The sequence below is a fragment of the Neofelis nebulosa genome, chromosome 5, assembly GCF_028018385.1.
Source record: "Neofelis nebulosa isolate mNeoNeb1 chromosome 5, mNeoNeb1.pri, whole genome shotgun sequence".
Classification (NCBI taxonomy): Eukaryota; Metazoa; Chordata; class Mammalia; order Carnivora; family Felidae; genus Neofelis; species Neofelis nebulosa.
The window spans coordinates 146,932,133-146,949,656 of NC_080786.1; the positions used below are offsets into that span (position 1 = coordinate 146,932,133).

The window sequence follows — 17,524 nt, forward strand, 5'->3', positions numbered from 1 at the left end:
TATCCTTTATTCTTGTATATGCTCTTCATGTTAGAAGAGCCGTCCAAGCTCTTGGGTCAGAATTTGTCTTAAGAGTACTTTCAGGGTGAGCCTGGGTGGTTCAGTTGGTTAAGCGTCGGGCTTTGGCTCAGGTCACGATCTCGAGGTTCGTGAGTTCGAGCCCCGCGTCGGGCTCTGTGCTGACAGCTCGGAGCCTGGAGCCTGCTTCGGATCCTGTGTCTCTTTCTCGCTCCCTGCCCCTCCCCCGTTCACGCTCTCTCTCTCTCTCTCTCTCTCTCTCTCTCTCTCTCTCAAAGAAATAAACATTAAAAAAAAACAATTTTAAAAGCCTTTTCAGCAATCAGATTGGCCGCAAACGGGGAGAATAGGAAAAGAACAGGTGAATGGGGCAAAACTGATGTCGTTGAGAATAGTGATTTTAATCTGAGTGCTTAGGAGGCTCTAAAATGTATGGATACGTCATGCAGGCTCCCGGAAGTATTGTTTGGGTCCTGGTTAACCTCCCCGTCTCGGTGTTCGGCTCTAACTCTCTCTGCTGCCGTTCTATCTGCAAACCCACAGCGGTGAGTCAACAGAGCAAATCCTCACCCTAAAGCCATTAAAAATGTTACAAGGCAGCATGTCTCGGTTTTCCCAGTGTCTTCGAGCAAGAAAATGAAATGCTTGGTTCATTAGATTCCAACTTTATAAAGCTACCGGCACTAATTAACTCTCTGCGGGTGCGGCGGGTTTCTGGTTTGTAATCCTGACGTGTGGACTGTTCATCCCGAAATGATTCGTAGGAGCAAAGGGAGAGCACAGAGTCCCGCATCTGAGGAGCCCAGTCCCTGGGCTCGTGGCCACCCCTTCTCCTGCTAGCCAGTCCTCCCTTTTTCTCTTTGTAGCATATTCAGGGGTGACTCACAGATCACCCAGGTCACCCGTTAAGGCACACGAAGCAGTTGGTTTTGGTCTAGGCACGGAATTGCGCAACCCTTAGCACAATTAAGAACCTTCTCGTCGTCCCCGAAGGAAACCCTGCACCTTTAGCCGCGACCTCCGATACGCCCCCACCACCCCGCCCCAGACAACCACCCATCTACTTTCTGTCTTTATGGACTTGCCTCTTCGACGGCGCGTATAAATGGAATCACGCAACGTGCGGTTCTTCCTTTGTGTCGGCTCCTTTGCGTAGCGCGTCGCCAAGGTTCATCCGTGTGGTAGCACGTGAAAGTACGCCCTTCCTTTTTGTGGCCTCGTGCTATTCTGATGCATCCCCTGCCTCTTGTATCCTGAGCTCAAAACGTTGGCCTCTGCCGCGCCAAAGCCGTCATGGGTCCAACGAAGTGACTGCATCAGCGCATTCCCGAAATAACAGCACCCACGCTTGCGCTGCGGAAAGCGTGGTTTTACTTCCCCCCTCAAGCTTTACTCCTGCTCCCATGCTGTAGCGTCGAACCCCCTCTGGCTGGGGTTCCCCAAGAAGCCACACAGATCACTCTGAGGTTCTCGCAACGTCGGACCTCTGCAGCTGAGTGTTGCGGGACGTTAGCCTGCGGGTGTGGGGGATCTCCCGGCGTGCCTTCGAGAAGGAGGTGAGCGCCGTTCCTTGGGCTGGGGCTCTTAGCTGAGAGAAGGTGGGCTTTCAGGGCCTGGACATCATGCTTCAGCTCGAGCTTCTTGTCCCTCGTTCGTTCATTCAGTGCACCGTGGGCACGTTCCCTGGTTCGAGATGGTTTTGGTGCCAGGATTCCGTAGTTTAAAAAAAAAAAAAAAGGCACGGTCCTTGTGCTGGGGATTATCGGTTGAGGGAGAGAGATGGGCACTTAACTAAGCAAACAAGCAGGTGAATCTGCCAGGCTCATGCAAAGCACCAAGTAGGAGGGAGGCAAGGAGCTACAGAGGTCAAGGTGGCATCAGGCAGCTCCAGGGAACGGGCTGGGGGCGGGCGACCAGCTAGAACAGGAGCCACTCGGGCTGAGCAGGCCTGGTCGCCATGGCAAAAATAAAAAACCAGGTGGATTTGAGAAGGGTTTGGAAAGTGCGAAGGCGAGAGAGACGCTGAGGACGCCTGCCTGGTGGAAGGATCGGCGCCTGGAGAAGGCAGACGGACGGGGTGTGGCCTTACACGGGCGTCAATGTCACAACGGGACAGGAGGTCTCAGGGAGCAGAGGGGGGGCTTGCTGTTCTGTCGCACGGCCTCGGTCTTCTCTGAGTATGAGATAAGGTCATCGGCTGTGAGGACAGGGGAGGGAAGACGGTTTTAAAAGATGGGGGAAGGTATAAAGTGAGGCTTGTGTCAGACTTCTTGGGGGAGGACACTGGTCTGCCCGGGGGCGTGGTTCCTTCCAGTGGGACCAGTTGCTTGAGACCAGACGTGAGACCAGGCTCACTGGAGAGAGTTGGGGTGATCCCAAGTGAGTGATCACAGCGGTGGGTAGTGGGATCCCAGCTGCAGACAGGAGGGGGCTTCAGGAAGAAGGGAAGGTAGGGTCAGTGGAGGGGTCTGGACGAGGTTGAGAGCTACAGAGGGAGCCACTTGAGGGACGGAGGCTGAGGTCAGAGACGGGGTTTGCAGCTTGGTGTTAGATCTGGGGCAGTGGAGGTAATGGGATGTGGACCGTGTCCTTCCCGTCTCCCTAGGACATGCCCCCTTGTCCGCCAGTGCGGTCCCAGGACGTATTCCAAAGGGAAGGGGTGCCTCGCTGGGAGGCAAGCTAATGCCCATCCCCCACCAAGCAGACCCTTCCTAAGACACCTCCTCATCACCTTCTAAGTGGCTGGCATTTAAAAAATATCCCCCCTCTCCAGCCTCAGCCAGATGGCTCTTCTCTGTGCAACCAGAATCATTAAAAAATGATTTGCAATGTCTGAATATTTTAGAGGTCACCGAATGGGAATGAAAGGTTTTCCATTTTTAAAAAATTTCTCCCAATTGATGTGGACGTGGATACAAAGACCGAGGATTGTCAATCATTGATTTCTAATTGAATCTGTCTTCGTTAGGACCCTTCGGGTGTGAGTGAAGGAACGAACGTGAGCGGGTTTAAGCCAAAAAGAGGGTTGAGGCAGGTGGGCATCATGTGGCTAGAAGCCCATCTTCAGAAGACAGGGCTGGGAAGCAAGGCCCCAGGAGGGGCTGAAGCTCCAAGGCCATGGCAAACATCTCTGGCATCTCTCTTCTCTGCTTCTCACGGCACTTCTGCTTCTCTCTCTCTCTCTCTCTCTCTCGCATACACACAGCCTGCCTGTGAGCTGAGCTGGATCGTATATGGCCACCGCCACCACCTGAATCATTTTCATGTCCCATTTCTAGCAATATGGAGTAATTCCAAATTTCTTTTTTTTTTTTAAGTTTATTTATTTATTTTGAGGGAGAGAGAGACACACAGGCGGGGCAGAGAAAGAGGGAGAGATAGAATCTCAAGGAGGCTCCGCGCCATCAGCACAGAGCCGGATGCGGGGCTCAGACTCACGAACCATGAGATCGTGACCTGAGCTGAAACCAAGAGTTGGGCACTTAACCGACTGAGCTACCCAGGTGCCCCCCAAATTTCTAACAGAAAGATATGTAATTGGCTGGGCTGGGGTCAGGTAGCCTCCCTCCTTTGATCAGCCCTGACCAGAGGCCATGTGATGTGATTATAAACATGGCTGCCTGGAGAGAGGGGGCCCAGCCAAACTCTACCCAAGTCAAGATGCTCCTGGGGCGCCTGGGTGGCTCAGTCGGTTGAGCGTCTGACTTCAGCTTGGGTCATGATCTCACAGTTCATGAGTTCGAGCCCTGCATCAGGCTCTGTGCCTGGAGCCTGCTTCGGCTTCTGTGTCTCCTTCTCTCTCTGCCCCTCGCCCACTCGTGCTCTCTCAAAAATAAACATTAAAAAAAAAAAAAAAGATGCTCTTACATAAGAGGATCAGAGAAGACCCACTGATACCTTGCTTCTAACTGCAGCGTCTGATCCAGATTTGGGATTCCACCCAGCAGTCTTGCTGTGCCCACACAGGGGACAGGGCACCCCACCCTGTGGGGGGGTGCTTTAGGGACAAGTACTGAATGTCAAGCTGAGGGCCCTCATTTCTATAGAAACACATGCCAGTCCTCACTGCGGTGACTCAGGCAGGGGACGAGGTGCCTCACCCACAGCGACCACGATTGCACTTCATGGTTGGGGGTTGGGTAGGGAAATTGCGGTGAGCAGCTGTGGGAGCTGAGGGTGCCCGGATTTGGGGACAGGAGGGATGGTGGTACCAGGATTTGGGGGCAAGGGAAACAGGGGCCAGGATTTGGGGACAAGAGGAATGAGTGCTAGGATTTAAGGGTGGCAGGAAGGGGGGTTACCAGGATTGGGGAACAGGAAGGATTCAGTGCAAGGATTTGTAGGTGCTCATGTAGTCTGGGCTCCTACCTAGAAGGAGAAGTTAAGCAGAGATACCATTTTTTTCTCTAACATGAAGAATCCTTTCGCACCCTAAGTTCAACCTGGAGAGACTTCTTGTCTTCTTTTTTGGGGGGGTGCGGGGGGAGAGACTTCTTTCTTAAGGTCTGCACGGACCGAAGCTTGACACAGAAGATTTATTCAGGGGGAAAAAGAACTCAAGGTGGTTGCCCTGCCCAAATTTAGCGAATCGTCTTCTCTGGTTTCACCTAGACAGACTCACAGGGACTATGGGAATCACCTTGCTGTCTTTATAATCCTTTATCCAGTTGCCAAAGGCTGAGCATGCCACGGACAGCACAGCATCACGGAAGGATCGAGGGCACGTGTGCCCAAGACCAGGAGCAGAGGCGCTACCTCTCCCCAGGCGAACGGTGCATCTCTGAGCCTCAGTTGTCCCATCTGCGGGAAAGGGGATGAGACACGTCTTCACTCTGTGAAGACTGCCCGAGATGCACCGTTGGATCGCTGAGCCCGGGGTCCAGCTCCACGAATAATAGTTTGCTCGTGGTTTTACAAATGTATCTAAAATGGAGAGAGTCAGGCTTGCGGGGTGGTAGTAAATCGCATCCCAGCTCCTGTTGTTATTTTCAGGTTCCTAACCCACTCGCGGGGCCATCGTCATGTAGTAAGTGGGCAAGTTTCCTGACATGAGCCTGTATCACGCACAGCAGTTTAATGTCTGGAGGGCCGGGTTATTCTGCAAAGCTCATCTGGACTGTCCTTCCTCCCTGAGCTCGTCATCTGTCTCCAACTGTAAAGCCTCTGGCATTGGCAGTGAGCCCAGCCCTGCTCAGGCCGTATCTTGAGAACAAGGTGAGAGATGTGAAAGTGTCATTCCTGGCAGGGAGGACTTAATCCTTCCAGGGAATCAGGGGCGTCCTTCTCAGGCTGCAGAGGCTATTTCGTCAGAAAGCATTTTGTGGCAACACGGTTCAGTCCTCTGGGGCGCTGCCCTGGTCCCTGGGTCAGCGGTATGGCCGTGGCCAGCTGAAGGGCATTCCTGGGGGGCCCTGGACAGCTTCCGCCGCCTCCTGTCATCGTCACCTAGATGTGACCGTCACTGCCGATGGGCGCGAAGGCGCCAGGGTCTCCTGTGCACGGAAAATCCACAGTTTAGGAATGTTCTCTGGTTGTTGGTCCTGGGACATCCCTAAAAGAATTTAGTTAAGCACTTTGAGAAAGGAAATGAGCTTTTCTTGCTGCTGAAGATGTCTTCCCAGCTCTTTTTTAAAAATCAGTGCAGTTGAACTTGGACGGTTTACGTTGGCTCACTCCTGTTTCCTGTTGCCACTTCTCCCAGATACCAGCTGGGCTAACGAACAAACAAAAATAAGCAATTTTCTGCAGGAAAAATATTTGGTTTCCTCTCCCTTCTCCTAGCTGGCTGTGGTGCACTTCGCCTTCAGAAGTCTTGCTCTGCCCTCTGCTTTCGCTCACGCCACAGTCCTGTCTGCTTTGCCCCAGGGCATCTTGAGATCAGATGGTTTATTCTTAGGGTCAGTTCTGCAGAATCTTTAATCCACTTCCAAAACAGTCTGTTTTGCTGCCCCCTCTCATTTGTCTATTGTCCTTATAGTACTTAGAGGATCATTCTAGCATGCGGTCTTAGAATTCTCTTTCAGGCTTATTAAGGAAGGGAGGACTGAGAGCTGTGGATGAAAAGCAGAGGAGGAGCTGGGAGAGCTCTGTGGTGGATTCCGGGCTGATTACAGTCATCTTGTTTCACTCAATCTCCGAGAAGTTCGCGTTCAGAGTTAACAACGTTAGTTATTGAGGTGTCATTTACATACCTTAAGATTCACCCGTTTTAAGTAAACACAGTTCAGTGCGTTCTAGGAAATTTACAGAAATGCACAACCAGCACCAAACTGCAGTTTTTTTTTAACTTTTTTAAAAAATGTTTCGTTTATTTTTGAGAGAGAGAGAGAGCACGAGCAGGGGAGAGGCAGAGAGAGAGGGAGACACAGAATCGGAAGCAGGCTCCAGGCTCTGAGCTGTTAGCACAGAGCCCGACGCGGGGCTGGAACTCATAAACTGTGAGATCAAGACCCGAGCTGAAGTCGGATGCTTAACCAACTGACGACCCAAGCATCCCTGAATTAAGATATTTCTTTTTGGTTTTTAGTTCCCAAGAACATACTCACCGCGATCGATCCAGCCGTTGCTAATCTGAAACCTTCTTTGAAGCAGAAAGACGGTGAATATGGTAATTTTTCTGGCTTACTACCAGCATTTTTCTTTAAGTAAAGGTAAACAGCCCCATGTGACTGCAGTCGGGTGACATTGGTTGGACAGGGGATGTCAGGAGGTCTTGGAGTTACCAGCTCTGGTGATGGCAGTGCTGTGGCGATCGGTTGCAAACGGTGGCCGGCGTTTTGTTTTGTTTTTCAAATTATAAGTGGGATAAAACCTCTTTCCCTTCCCTGCTTATTTCCCAAACAAAGTACCACCTGGCAAAAGAGATCTGCTCGGAAACAAATTTGGGGTCCCTGGATGATGGGCCTCCTGGAAAGAGGACCCATCGGGAATGCAGGTGGGCCAGACCGAGGCTGGGCCTGAGGACTTCCAGAAGCCCCCCCTCCTCCCTCCGGTTTTCACTGGGCTCTTGTAAATAGGAGGGTGGGGGTGAACATTTTAGTTTTCTTATCCCATCGAGAATGGAATTCAGCCCTTTGGGACTCCTGATGGGAACCACAAAGTTTCTGTAGAGCATCGAGGATGTCGCACGTTGTGTGTTGAAAGTTTTATATTAGTCTTATTACATTTATGAGGTCTTCTGTCCCTAAATCGAAAAGTGAAGTATGCTTGATGCGGAAAACGGGAAAGCACCAAGGACTAGAACTCGTCCCTACTCTCAAAGCTTAGAGAGAACTAATGTTAACGTTCCGTGTTCGAGTTCCACCCCGCGCCAGCTCTCCGCCGGGCTTTGCATCTCCCAGCCCCACTGCTGCTTCTGACACGGTTCCTACCCTGAGCCCCTGAATATCCCGATCTCCCCCCGCCACCCTCCCCCGGAGGCTTCTGCCCTGTCTGTCATCCCCAGGGGCCCCAGATCTCTCAGGCTGCCCATCTCGAGCTCACTGAGCTCTATCACAGAAGCGTAACCAGGCGTTTGCAATCAGACCTGCCCTGCATTTTGCTATCATTTCCAAAAAAGTGGCCCCGCACAATCTCCCTCCATAATCTCCCTCCCTTCTTCTCTGTGCAGACAGCAGCTCTGTGGTTAGGTACGTATGCCGTGACTAAGCCTCCCAGAGGCATGATGAATGCCATTGCCTGTAGGACGGGAAAATCCGCTCGTTCCCTGCCGCAGTGGGGTGGGTGAGTGGCATCTAAAGTTGGAACCCACCCATTTTAGGGTTTCTAAATCCCTCTTGTGGCTTAATATTTTCAGTGACTATTTACTCAGTGCTCTTGCTGGCTTGTAGTCTTCTGTAATTCAGTCAGAGGCCCATTTATTGGATTTCTGTGACTTTTTATTTATTATGGCAGTCCTGGGTTGGGAACAGAAGGCATCCCGTGAACGGCCGTGATTAATCGCCCTTGCATTTCTTTTTTATGAAACAGGTATAAACTTTGACCCAAGCGAAACGAGGGTTCTGAGAAAAAAAGACGGAGTTATTGTTAGCAACTCTCTGGCTGCCTTTGCCTACATCAGAGGTAGGTCATTGAATCGAAGCTTCCCAGAATGCTTTACCGAACCCTTACTGCCAGCTGCGATGTTTAATTACAACACTCGGCTAACGAAAAACGACTGGAAGTATGACTCAGCACGTGCTGTCTCCTAAGATCTGGAAACACAGGGGCCTAAATTCAGGGGCCACTCCAGCTGGGTTAACACCCACCAGAGAGCTACATGGGGAGGAGGCAAACAGATCAAGTCACACTGCTTAGGAGTTGGGTTCCATGAGTAGTTTCCTCTCAGAGAAGTAGGAACCCGAGGAGTACATTTCCCAGTTCTCAAATTTGGGAAGGGCACGGGGTTCTTAAATCCCACCCTTGGCTGGGAGACAATGGAGCTAAAAGGTCCCCTTAGTGAACAGAACAGGCCATGCCCTGGGAAGGCTGAGTCTCTTCCTGACTCACCAGTGTTACCTCTCACGGTTGCCAAGGGTCCCCTTGATGATCTTCCCCTCAAGGATCCATCAGACTCAGCCCTCCCTACCCGGCGGAGCCAAAGCCGCTCGTCGGCATCAGTGAGGGGACGGTGTGTGCCTTGCCTTCGTTCGTCACCACCCTGTCCGCTCACCTTAGGGTAGACCGTATTTTGTCATGTGAGCTCGGCAGGTTTCGGCAATGTCTGCCTGACTCTGTTCGGGGAGGCCAAAGCCTCTGAGGCCTTCTGTACAATTCGTGTGACCGCAGAGCGTTGTGGCATTGCCGCTCAAGGCCGGCCGGGGCTGAGGCTCTTTGAGGGGAAGCCTTCCTCAGAGGAAAAGAAAAGTGTTAAGGAAACAGCTCCACATGGGAGGTGCAAAGGATGGTCTTGGGATCTTCTACTGTTCCATCGTCTTCCGGCGTCCGTATTCCTCCTGAGTGTGTGCTGTGTGGTTGTTGGTTTCTTCTGAGAATCTTCTCTCTTGAGACGACCCTCTGACTTCCATTTCTTGCTGTTTCTGATAACATTTATGAGGCCTTTGCTCCCCTTCTGCATAAAAGTAGAGGATGTTTGATGTGGCAAACACGGGAGCCCACCAAGAACTAGAAGTCACCCCTACTCTCAAAGCTTGGAGAGAACTAGTGTTAATGTTCCGTGTTCTTCTGGTTCCCACCCCCCCCCATCCCCCACAGCCAGGTCTCCGCCAGGCTTTGCATCTCCCAGCCCTGCTGTTCTTTCTAACAGGGCTCCCATGAATATCCAGATCCCCCAGCAGGGGAGGCCCCAGAGCCCTGTGTCACCCTTGTCAAAGTTAAGCGCCACAAGGATTTTTGTCAGAAATATCCCCACGTTTTCAGAGTCCGTGGAGAGCCCCCTGGAGGAAAGGCGTCATGAAAAATCTCTCAGGGAATAACGAGTAACCAGGAGCAGCGATGACTCTGCTCACGGAGCTGTGGCTGTGCTGAGCCTTGTCAGTGCCCCTCGACAACTGTGTTGGTCGGCTTGGGCCACCGTGACAAGACACTGTAGGCTGGCGGCTTCCACGGCAGAAATTCATGTTCTGGAGGCTGGAAGTCCAAGATCAAGGTGCCCACAGAGTCCGTTTTGAGTGAGAGTTCCCTTCCTGGCTTGTAGATGGATGCCTTCTCACTGTGCTCTCACAAGAGATGGGGAGAGAGAAAGAGAGAGAGGAGGAGGAGGAAGGAAGAGAGAGAGAAGGAGGAAGGCAGAGAAAGAGAGAGAGAGAATGCTCTCTGGCATCTCTTCTTATAAGGACCCTGATCCTCTTGGATTTGGGCCCCACCCTTAATGACTTCATTTAACCTTAATTACCTCCTTATTGGTCCTGTCTCCAAATACAGCCGCATTGGGGATTAACCCTTCAACACACGAATTGGGGGGGGGCACAATTTAGTCCATAGCAAAGACCCAGAGAGAGAGGATTCTGATCCCCCATTCTGCACATAGGGAAGCTGAGGGTCGGAGGAGTTGAGCCATTTGCCTGAGGCCACAGCAGGGACATCACCAGGGCCACGATTCAGACTCAGCAGGTAGAAAACCTGTGCTCTGGTTTCCTCTGAGCAACAAAGGTGCCCTTCAGAAGTTTGAGGGGTGGATGTACCCGAATTACTCCCTCCCTCCGTGTCTGTCCTTTTACACACATGTGCCTCCCAGAAATCAAATGAGAGATTTTCTCATTAGCACCCATTTCACTGCTACACATTGCCTGACTTGAGGACCAGTGTTTGCTGTCTTAGTTGTTGTCACGGCCCAGGGACCAGGACAGGCTGGCGTGGGACAGATGCTCGGTAAGTGGTTAACCAATGAGCAGATGATGAATCTTCATCTGGCGTCATGAGCTGTCCTGCACCTTCTTGTCACCATGTATTTGCTATTTATAGGTAGTCCGTTTTGAAGAAATGTAAGGACTTCATGCCCGGTGACTTGGTTTTATTGAGGGTTGCTTGGGCGCCTCTGTCCCCGAAAGCCGTGGGGAAGAGGCCTGTCTGAGAGGGTGGGGGAACCACCAGCAGGAGCAGCCGGAGCTGAGAGTGAGCCAGGTCAGCTTCTGGAAAAATCAGCTTCGCATGCTCCGGAGATTGGGTGGATCCCAAAGGACGTTTCCCCAGGTCAGGCTGCACGTGGTTTTGACCACATGGGTGCAGTCACGTACACACAGGGGACAAGTCGACTGGAAGCCAAAACTGAGGGGCATGTCCTGGGATACTGGGACACAGGGGTTGGCAGAACAGACGTGAGAATGTCCAGGGGCCCCGGGGAACAGTTTCTCTTTGGGCCATGTAAGTGACCTGTGAAGCTTTCCCCAACAGTGAGGCATCATTTTAGTACGTTTAGTACATTTAGTACGTTCGAACGTACCCTTAACTGTGCACACCTAATTCATTCTAGAACCAGATCATCAGTTTGAAGAAGCCTGTGGAAAAATTCTGAAATCAGAGGAATGGAGGTGTGTGTGTGTGTGTGTGTGTGGTTTTTGGAAAGCGGTTTATTTGTTGGCTCAGCCATCAGACCCCAGCAGATTGTACCCAAGGAGCCTTATTTGGACAGTCTTGCTCAGAACCTGACTCTCCCCCTCCACTTATTTTTTGTTAATGTTTATTTTAATTTTGAGAGAGAGAAAGAGAGAGAGGGTGCGTGCGCATGCATGTACGTCAGTGGGGGAGGGGCAGAGAGAGAGGGAGACAGAGGATCTGCATGACAGCAGAGAGCCTGATGTGGGGCTTGAACCTGTGAGATCGTGACCTGAGTCAAAGCCGGACGTTTAACCAACTGAGCCACCCAGACGCACCACCCGCTCCACCTATGTAAGTTTCGTGACAGCAGCTTGGTGTGTTTCCCCCACATATACCCGCAGGCATGCCTCTCGTGTCCTAATATTTCTGTCACTTGCCTCTGCTTGGGCCTCCAGCCCTCTGGCAGAGCATGCTGTGGACGGTCCGGCCGCCCGGGGTCCCTGGGGTAACTAGGGTAGCTGGGGGTCACGGTCAGAAAGCAGACCTTGTCCTGAGATGCGGAGGCATCGTGTTTTATATGAAAGGAATTCTAGGCTACCAGACGGCCCTGCATTGAAATAGAAGTATGATAACACATTCCAAAGTCAGAGTTACATGAGAGGGAGGACTATCGGGGATCAGCGCCACCTTGCCACTGAGGTGTGGCTTCCGATGTGTTCCCACGGTCTCTAATCTTCGGTTCCGTGACAAGGTTATTATCGCGTCCGTAAGTGCTGTCAGACCAAGAGCTCAGGAAGCTCTGTGCTTTCACCCATCAGTAGCAGGGCCCAGGAGGCGGGACCCTGGCCCCGGCTTCTCGGCGTCTTACTGGGACACAATAGGTTGGAACTGGAGCTCGTGTTGGCTCTAGACCAGAGATCTAAGGGTCAGGGGGCCTTAAAGGCCACAGGCCACCCTTGTGAGATTCCTGCAGGCTTACCGCAGCCGATGACATTAAAGTCCTTCACTTAAGCCTGTGACGAACTGAGCCTGAACTGAGAACAATAACACAAAGAGATGTGTTATCTAATAACAAAAAGAGATGTGAAGATTCTCTTTAACTGCAGGGAGACTAATGCCTTTATCTTTCTGGAACACATAATAGGAAAGGGGTCGCAAAAGCTGCGAGTGGTCCAATTGAAAACTGATGATGTGCCCTCAGTGTAAAGCCCAGGGGGCGGTGGCTGTGGAGAGAGAGCCCCGCCGGAGCTCGGGGTCCCAGCCACGCGGTGGCTGTGGACAAAGGACGAGGCTGCCTCAGGAGGACTTGGGCCGGCCCACCTCCAGGTGCCCTCTAACTAACACCTGGTGATTCTGTGACCTCAAACCAGTCAGCGTAGATGAGGAAGCCTGGCTCCCATGAGGCTTTGCCGTGTTCACCAACTTCGATCACGGGATCTCAGCAGACTTGGTGTAGACGCGGCCTAAAGAGCGACCACTGGGCAGGAGGCACGTAGGGCCTGATAAGTGAGAAGCTCTCCTTGCAGTTGACCATCACCTCCCAGAAGCAGAGGGAGAGAGGAAGAGAGGCAGCTACGTAATGGAGCCCCACCCACAGGACACCCCTCTTCTCACGGACTCAGCAGGTGTTTGCGTAATCCCTGCTCTACCCTGGGCACTGGGGATTCGTGAAGAACAAGAGAGTTCGGCCCCTGCCTTCATGGAGCTTGCGTTCTCTGGGGTGAGACAGGATAAAACACCTTCAGTGATTTAGTGACATTCAAGATGCTATGGAACCTAATGACGGGGGGGGGGGGCGGGGGCGGGGGGGACCTGGCCCAGCCTGGGGGTGGGGGCAGAAAGGTCTAGATGAAGGAGGAAGAAAGAACATTCCGTGCAAAAGCACCAAGGTGTGAGGCCATCTGCCCCTCGCCCCGGCCCCGTGGGGAACGGAAGGAGGCCAATGCGGCAGGAAAACAGAAACTGAGGCATGAATGAGTCCTTGGAGCTGAACTTGGGCGGGGGGGGGGGGGGGGGGTCGCTGGGGCCAAGGCCTAGCAAGGCCAAGGCTTCGCAGGCTACGGTCAGGATTTGATTTCCAACTTAGTGAGAAGAGGGAAACTGTTTACCGGTGCTAAGTAGGGCAGTGATGTGATCCAGTGTGCAATTTTAAAAAGCTTGCAGTGGCCACAGTGGGAAGGTGGATGACAGGGTGAGAGAGGAGAGAGGAAGACGGAGAAGGGCGGTGGTGTTCCTGGTTTTCAGATAAATTCTCTAGATCAAAAGACGCCTTAATGAAAGTGGAAGTCCCAGCCACTCACCGAGAGATAGTCACAACATACACTGTCAAATGGTTATTACCAAGAATATATAGAAACTGCATACATGTATCAGCTCCCTCGTAGGTCCGTCCCCAAGAGGAACACTTGCACGTGGACATCAGGGACATTTACAGGACTGTTTGAGGCTACGGCGCCCACGTGGCAAGAGCCTGACGGAGACAGCGACCAGCAGGAGAGAGCATGAATAAGCCACCGTGTAGTCAAGATGATGGAGTCGTAGGAGGCAGCGTAATATTCAGTTAAAAACTCCCAGGGTGGCTCAGTCGGTTATAAGCGTTTGACTCTTGATTTCTGCTCAGGTCACGATCTCGAAGTTCGTGAGTTTGAGCCCCACATGGGTATCTGTGCTGACAGTGCGGAGCCTGCCTGGGATTCTCTCTCTCTCTCTGCTCCTCCCTTGCTCATGCTCTCTCTTTCTGTCTCTCTCAAATAAATAAACTTAAAAAAATAAAAGTAATGAAATGAATAAACATCAAGGAGGGCCGTGCCCTGACCAGCAAAGAGGATGTGTCCTAGCCTAATTTAATTCCTAATTTGATTCTGTCCACCTGGGCTCCTTAAAAAGGAAGGAAGGGAAGAAGGGAGGGAGGGGGGAGAAGAAGGTATGGTAACTAGCCCAGAGTTAACCTGCCTGCCTGGGGCAGAGCCAGATCTCAAACTCTGTCCAGGGAGGGTGAGGCCCAGGTTCGCCCACCACACCACTGCTGGGAATGACTGACCTCTCAGAGGAGAGGAGAGCAACCGGTGATCGTGGTTTCCTGGAAGCTCGACCATCACGGGACTCTTTGGCCCTGGAAGTGGCCCTGTCCTGACCTGTGGGTGGCTGGAAAAGGAACAGGCGGGACTCCGTTGCCCCACCCACAGTCCTTACAGGTGCCACAGAGGTGATGGCGGCAGGCGTGGCCGCCAGCGGGACTCACGGTTTATGCTGAGGGAAGGAGGAGATGGGTAGTGGCTGCATCCAAAGCCCACATCGGGGTGCCCCGAGAATGGGGGGGGGGGGGTTAGAGGGGACATTGGCTGGGAGGTTTGGGGCGGGTGGGGTGGGGTGGGGGCAGCAGGGAGAGGAAAGGGACATTCAAAGGGACAGGAGGGGAGAGGAGTCAGGGGTGAGGAGTCGACTCCCAGCGGAGGCTGCGATGTGCGGGAGGGAGAAAGAAACATCCGCCCTGTTGCCTTAGAGTCTCTGGTCTTTCCGTCATTCTGTGTGTTGTTGTTTAATGACTTTGTCCCAAATGGCAGCCCAATCCCCATTCTACCTCTGCTCCCAGAAATGAAAATAGCCTTTTCTTTTCTCGCAAAGGATGCATGGCTGTGTTTGACCAAATCTTCAAAATGCCTTGACCCTCAGGAAAAATATATTACTATTAATAGCACTTAAGAACACACCCAGCTGTCCTTCCCTGAGCTGGATCGATTGGCGTTGACTTCCGTGTCATAAAGAGAGTGATCAGATTTTACTAGTAGGGGTGATAGCAACAAAGAACAACATATCTGGGTCCAGGAGCTGCATCCACGACTTGAGCTGCAAGTGAAGGAAGCCGAACGGAGAGGTTACGAGTTTCCAGGGGATGCGTCCTGCTTAGTTAGATCTCTTCCCATCAGACCACAGTGGGCTAGATCCCTTGATGATATAGGAAACTTAACAACCCTGGAGTTTTGACACCAGCCTGGACCTCTGGGGAGGGACAGAGGCAGCAAAGACAATAGTCATTATTCATACTTCTGTGTGGTAAATGGGGGGCGGCGGCGGGGGGAGGGGGGGGCTGTGCCTAGAGAAGGATCACTGAGATGCACTGAGCAAATGCCAGGGGTTCCAAGTGCCCACCCCACAAGGAGCTCACAGCCCGAGATCCCGAATCCAGGTCTGGCTAAGCCTACAGAGGCCAGTCGTCCACAGGCGGTGGCTTCCCTTTGCTGGCTCAGCTTGAGCCTTTGTTTCAGGGGTCAGCAAACTGTGGCCCTCGGGCCGGTTTTGTAAATCCAGTTTCAGTAGCCACCCCTGTAGGTCTGGGGCTGCCTTTGTGCACAAAGGCAGCACAGACTCACGGCCCACAAGGGCTGAGATCCTCACTATCTGCCCTTGAAGGAGAAAGTCTGCCAGCGCCTGATTTCTGTTTTGAGGGAGTTTGCTGCATCGTTATTTCCCAAAGCGGGAGTGCTAGCAGCTCAAGGGATACATAACTACAAAATGGGGACAATAATGGCCCTTTCCGCGCAGGGGTAAGGTAAGGATTCACCTTATGTCGGGACTTAGGCCAGAATACGTGGTGCAAATTAGCATTGTTTCTGTTATTCTTACACAATCATTTGGATGTGGGAAGAACTACTAGAAACTTGTGCATACATTTATTTTTTAATCTAAAAGACATCAAGCTTTGCCAGCATCTGCTGTATTCGTAGTACATTCATGTACGTACAAATATGTATGTACTAGTGAACAGTTTATCGAGCGCTTACTACGTGTCAGTGAATGTTCCGAGAGTGTTACAGGAATGCACTCTTTGGCAGGAAGGTGCTATTAGCCCCATTTTACATATGAGGAAACTGAGGCACAGAGGGGTTATGTAACCAGCCAACAGTCACGCAGCTAATAAGTGGCAGATCGTAGTTTGCACTCGGGGTGGGGGGGTGGGGTCCAGCTTCTGAGTGGCTCTGCTATGTGTCCTCTCGTGTACCTATATGGATTGACCACGCAGGCTCAAAACCTTTTCTTGTTTTAAACCAACGGGAGTGTACGACCATTTAGGTGAGGCTGGTTTCAAAGATGCTGTTCAAGGGGCACCTGGGTGGCTCAGTCGCTTAAGCCTCTGACTTCGGCTCAGGTCGTGACCTCGTGGTTCGGGAGTTCGAGCCCCGCGTCGGGCTCTTTGATGACAGCTCGGAGCCTGGAGCCTGCTTCGGATTCTGTGCCTGCCTCTCTCTCTCTGCCCTTACCCCACTCGTGCTCTGTTTCTCCCCCTCTCGAACATAAATAAACATTAAAAAAAATATTTAAAGGAAAAGATGCTGTTCAGCATTGGCGTCCTGCATGAGCTCTTGGTTTGGGCAGACGTCTGTTTCTGTGGATTGGTGAAGGCTGACAGTCCCGGCCAGCTCCTGACTTGTCCTTTCCCCCCCACCCCACAGCCCACCCAGAGAGAGCAGCCCTGCTGTTCGTGTCCAGTGTCTGCATCGGTCTTGCACTCACATTGTGCGCCCTGGTCATCAGGGTGTCCTGCACCAAGGACTTCAGGGAGCTGCAGCTGGTGAAGGAGCACCTCGTGCCAGGAAGTGACAAGGCTGAGGAAGACAGTGAGGATGAAGAGGGGGAGGAGGACTCTTCAGACTCTGATTTCCCAGGGGAACCGTCTGGGTTTTGTAGGACTGCGTATCCTGTCTACAGTTCCATAGAAGCTGCAGAGCTGGCCGAAAGGATTGAGCGCAGGGAGCAAATCATCCAGGAAATATGGATGAACAGTGGTTTGGACACCTCACTCCCGAGAAATATGAGCCAGTTCTACTGAAAAAGAGACACATCTTATGCGATCACACTTTCTGAAGAGGGAAGGATCCAAAATGCCCCTCCGGTTCTATTTCACTCGTACCTTCCATGAAGGAGTATTTGTTATGTCATCCAATACCGGTGAAGCGAGAAGCTGTTAAAGGGACCTTTCAAACTGTTTACAGCACATTCAAAATAAATTAGGAGGGAAGTCTTTGTTTTCTTTATTTATTTAAATTCTTAAAAAAAATTTTTTTTAATGTTTATTTATTTTTGAGACACAGAGAGAGAGCATGAGCAGGGGAGGGGCAGAGAGGGCGGGAGACACAGGATCCAAAGGAGGCTCCAGGCTCTGAGCTGTCAGCACAGAGCCCGACGCGGGGCTTGAACTCACGAACCGTGAGATCATGACCTGAGCTGAAGTGGGACGCTCACCGACTGAGCCACCCAGGTGCCCCTTAAGTTCATTTTTATACATTAACATAGAATGCACATTTATTGAGTGCTTATAATTCCAGGCTCTGTTGTAGCTGCTTTTCTTACGTTAAGTCATTAATTCCCCACAACAACCTCACGAGGTAGTGCTATCATCCCTTTTACAAATGAGTAAACAGGAGATTCCTTGTATCAAAAAAAAAAAAAATTGTACTGATATACAGGACAGCAAGCTTGAATCCATCCACTATGTGGTGGATTTTAATCACTAAAATTATTTGTTTAGAACAGA

The 17,524-nt window shown here is 51.7% G+C and overlaps 1 protein-coding gene across 5 annotated transcripts in view; it reads left to right on the forward strand.

Annotated features, from left to right (window-relative positions):
- The window catches only part of EVA1C (eva-1 homolog C), a 77,152-nt gene extending 60,141 nt beyond the window's left edge, over positions 1 to 17,011 (forward strand). For 3 of the 5 annotated variants that reach the window (XM_058731877.1, XM_058731879.1, XM_058731881.1), the window contains 3 exons: positions 6,545 to 6,625; positions 7,987 to 8,079; positions 16,443 to 17,011. In XM_058731877.1, the coding sequence (XP_058587860.1) occupies positions 6,545 to 6,625; positions 7,987 to 8,079; positions 16,443 to 16,819 (551 nt within the window). In that variant the 3' untranslated portion in view covers positions 16,820 to 17,011. The remainder of the gene's footprint in view (positions 1 to 6,544; positions 6,626 to 7,986; positions 8,080 to 16,442) is intronic. The other 2 variants (XM_058731878.1, XM_058731880.1) reach the window with 2 other exon arrangements.
- The last annotated feature ends 513 nt before the right edge of the window (positions 17,012 to 17,524 follow it).